The 4,194-nt window shown below is 32.8% G+C and overlaps 1 protein-coding gene across 1 annotated transcript in view; it reads right to left on the bottom strand.

Annotated features, from left to right (window-relative positions):
- The window catches only part of USH2A (Usher syndrome 2A (autosomal recessive, mild)), a 1,370,557-nt gene that overhangs the window by 1,065,942 nt on the left and 300,421 nt on the right, over window positions 1-4,194 (bottom strand). Inside the window, 1 exon segment of the mRNA XM_006834191.1 lies at window positions 2,756-2,951. Coding sequence (XP_006834254.1) covers window positions 2,756-2,951 — 196 coding nt within the window.

Raw genomic sequence — 4,194 nt, 5'->3', positions numbered from 1 at the left:
ACACACACACACACACACACACACATAAACATTTTGAAAACAGAGGAAATGTTTTATCACCTAAATTTATATCTCAGGCATCTGAAGTTAATCTCAAAAAGAATATTATAAGGCAAATAAAATTTTTAAATGTATTAACAAATGCTCAGATGCAAAATGCTTCTTTTAGGTAGTTTTCACAGATCCATGAATTCAAGTATCTGATTGTATGGGGTTGAATCAATTGAAACATTTATTTTAAGCTATAATGACGATTAAAAAAAAAAAAAACTAAACCTAAAATAATTCTCAAAAACATGTTCAGGAACTCATATGTAGAAAAGCATTTCTTAAACTGGAAGCAAATGCATAATATATATGTATATGTATGGATAAAAATTCAAGAACTCCAATGGAAGGCAAGTTACTTTAACAGTGATGAATGACTCACCTAAGGCATATCATTTAATTTCAATAAGGAAAATAAAAAAGGACCACTATTGCTGCAAATTTTAAAAATAACTGTATTGTTAACAAGAATTATGACTCATTTTGAACTATTAAAATTGGTCTACATGGATTCATATCATATCAGTTTTAAAAATACGCACAGTGCTTATTTGAATATGCCATACATATTCCTGACAGGTAATCTATTCCTAACGATACTGAGGAAGGCCTACAGGGCATCACATTCAGTGTTAACAGTATAGGCGAGTTAGCACACTTGGCATTTAATTCACATTCTTCTCCTTTTTATTCTAGATGAATGACCTACTTTAATAAAATTATTGGTGCTAATGTATTTTACTGGTGATAGAATCATTAGTAAGATTTAACAGTTTTGTTAACTCTAACATTTTGCTTTCTGAAGCATATACAATACACTTGTATTTTCTGTTTGTTTTTTCTCCCCATATTAACAAGTTAAAATTGAATATGTTTACTTGCTAATTGCATTAGGACAAGAAATATATATATATATGTCAAGTTACACTTGTATTTGTAACAACAACAACAACAACAAAAAAAAAACAAAGAAAAACACCACAGCACTTACAGAAATTACCATAGAACAATAATGCCAGATGACGATATATTTGGTTGTCACAAAATACTTGTTTATATTTTCATGTTCCTAGATCAACCAAAAACTTAGGCAAATGTCAGGGAAGTCATTACAAATTCAAAATGAAAAATAACATTTCATTTTTTGACTTTGTTAAGCTCTGAAACCTGACTGAGGACTGACCTCATTGATATGCAATAATAACAGCCTCTCTGTCTTTAAGTTTGTGCTCACATCTTGAATTTAAAACATTCCACACATTAAAGAACAAAGGATGCTATATAGATTAAATTCAAAGGTCTTAGAATTCAGTTAGCATTACTGAAAGAGAACATAAAGATGAGGGGCTCTTTGTAAGTTAGTTATTCTGTTTTTCGGAAAAGTTATAGTTATTGTGTACTTGAAAAGCACAAGGGGAAACCATGTTATAGATTCTGGTGTAATCTTTTTTGAAATCAGAGAATCTTGTATAATACCATGAAGTAAGCTCATTTTCCTTATTTTTAAAATCAAGTTGAAAAGCTTGGTGGGTTAAATTGCATTAAAAGATGTATGTACATCTACATATGTGCATATTTGAAAGATAAGGAATTAGCTTCCCAGTATTTCATGGAAAGAATATGATATTCAGAATGCTACATGTCTATGTATATATGTATCTATTCATTTGTGCACACACATACATGCATCACTGCCAGGCATAGTTTTATTATTGTGAAGTTCAGGTCAGTGTTGGAAAAACCCACGGATGACTTGGTGTCTTGAATGACAATAGAAAGGTAAAGGTCCTTTTTAAACTTCCTCTGTGAGCCAAGATGTATTCAGTTACAATACAGGACTCACTTCATCAGGAAACTTTCCTTTTATAATATTCTCATACATCAAAATTTCAAAGTACATTATGTACATAGTGCATTTTGGGCATTTGATAAATTTTGTCCTTATGTGGCTGTGGTTCCCCTCAAAAAATGTTGGATGTAATAAATTGCCATAATCAAATCTAATTTCTGAAATATACCTGTGGGAGTAACAAACAAAAAAGCACGTCCTGTATAAAAAAAATGATAAATAACACTGAAGGTAGCTGTTCATTATAATCAGCTTGGCACTGAATTATAAAATTAAAATCATGTGGCCCTTTATAACTAACCCTAGCAATCAATATACATGATCTGTAGAATTATGTTGACTTATTTTACATTTCATAGAAACAGTTCAAAGAAATATAATAGAAAAAAAAATGGAAAGATTTATCACAAAGGACCCTGTAGCAGAGAATATATATTTTTTTAATTTATTTCTTTTGGTCTATTAAGAAAACTAGCATGAAAACGATTTGCTTAGAACTCGTTAAGTGAAAAACATTTGGAAAAAGTGCTAATTTTCTAAAAGGAACATCTATGCAGCAAATAGATCATATTTCTCTATGACATTAGTGTGGGACTCTGAACACATACATCTACAGAATAAAGAAACTTCTAAAGGGTTGATTGTACTCAGCTTCAAGCTGTAGTGTGATAGAATTATGAACGGAATCACTTTTAGACAGTTAATTTCATCCAAATTGTTGTTGGTTGTTTTTGTTTTGTTTTTTTCTGGCCTGCCTTGAGTAAGAAGTTTACTTTACTCTGAGTTACGAAATCAAATAGAGAATTTTAGTCCAGATGGTAATAGAGATGTGACTGTAAACTTCAGCATTACACATACCAATAACATTTGCTCTGCACTTGCACTGACCTGAATTTTGGTGACAGATAATATCTCCATTCACTGTCCCAGAGGTATTACAATTGCAGGGACTGCAGCCCTCAGGATCCAACTCTTGAAGATTGTAGAATCCATCCTGGCACTGATTGCACCGTCTCCCAGACACATGTCTCTTACAATTACACTGGCCTCCAATCTAGAGAAGATACAATATTTTGTCGAATGATGAACGTATCTATTTTTAGATAATTTGCTCATTAGGTTCAAGACATAGAGGGAGGGAGAAAAATATGTTAAATGTTAAACAGACAAGGCAATAAGGTATTTTTCCTAGTGACACCAAACATGGGAGGTTTAAGCTGGGTGAATATATAGAACTGAATGAAAATGAACACTAGAGGAATCAACTGCATATAACTAAAAGGTGGGGAAACATAAAATTAAGCATTAAGCACCATAGAAAGAAATAAAATATAGACAAGGAGAGACTGAAAATAGCAAAAATGCAGCAGTTAATTTAGTCTTTACAACTCTACCTTTCTTGGTTTTGTTCATCTCACTTGGTTAAACTTAGTTTAAATATGCCAGATATTTAAATTGAAAAGAAATCTCTCTAGACGGATACATACTGGACTAGCTGTAAGGTCAACAGTTCAAACTCACCAGGCATTATTTGGAAACTCTATACAGGGTCTCTATGTGTTGGAACGAGCAATCAAAATATCAATATGTTTCCAATGTTTAAAATAACGTTCTCTATTGATTGCATCATTTACACTTATGGATGCTGATATAAAACATTGTTTTAATGCTCCCTTTAAAAAATATTTTTAAAATATTTCATCATATATATAGACCATTAATGTTGTTTTGTATACCTGGTAAAGATACACAGTCTCAGAAATTCTATACAGGATCACTGAGTCTCAGAATTGACTCAGTGGCAGTGGATTTGGGTAGGTCAAAAGTAACAGGTGACAACAGTTTCCTCTTTAACCTGCTGTTTAAGAATAAAAATCTGCAAATATAGAATGCTCACTGACTATAAATATGGGAATCCTGGTGTGACACTGTAGGATAAGTATGAAGCAGCAAGGTTGGTTTGAACCACAAGGTAGGCAGTCAAAACTCACCAATCACTCCTTGGAAACCCTATACACAATCTCTGCATGTGAACTGACTCAAGGGCACTTCAAGATTCTTCATGAAGGTACATATACATGTAAGATGTAAAATAAATAAGACAGAAGCCCATAAAAGCTCAGATCTTTTAGCACAAGACATGTGGATTGTTGCTGTTAGGCGCCATCTAGTTGGTTCCAACTTATAGTGACCCTATGCACAACAGAACAAAACACTGCCTATCCTGCGCCATCCTCACAACTGCTGTTTGTTATGCTTAAGCTGCCATTGTGCCAATCCATCCCGTTGAAGAGCCT

This window comes from Chrysochloris asiatica, unplaced genomic scaffold, assembly GCF_000296735.1.
Source record: "Chrysochloris asiatica unplaced genomic scaffold, ChrAsi1.0 scaffold00009, whole genome shotgun sequence".
In the NCBI taxonomy this organism is placed as follows: domain Eukaryota; kingdom Metazoa; phylum Chordata; class Mammalia; order Afrosoricida; family Chrysochloridae; genus Chrysochloris; species Chrysochloris asiatica.
The sequence above is the reverse complement of the archived record's forward strand: the minus strand, read 5'-3'. Positions and strand labels throughout refer to the sequence as shown.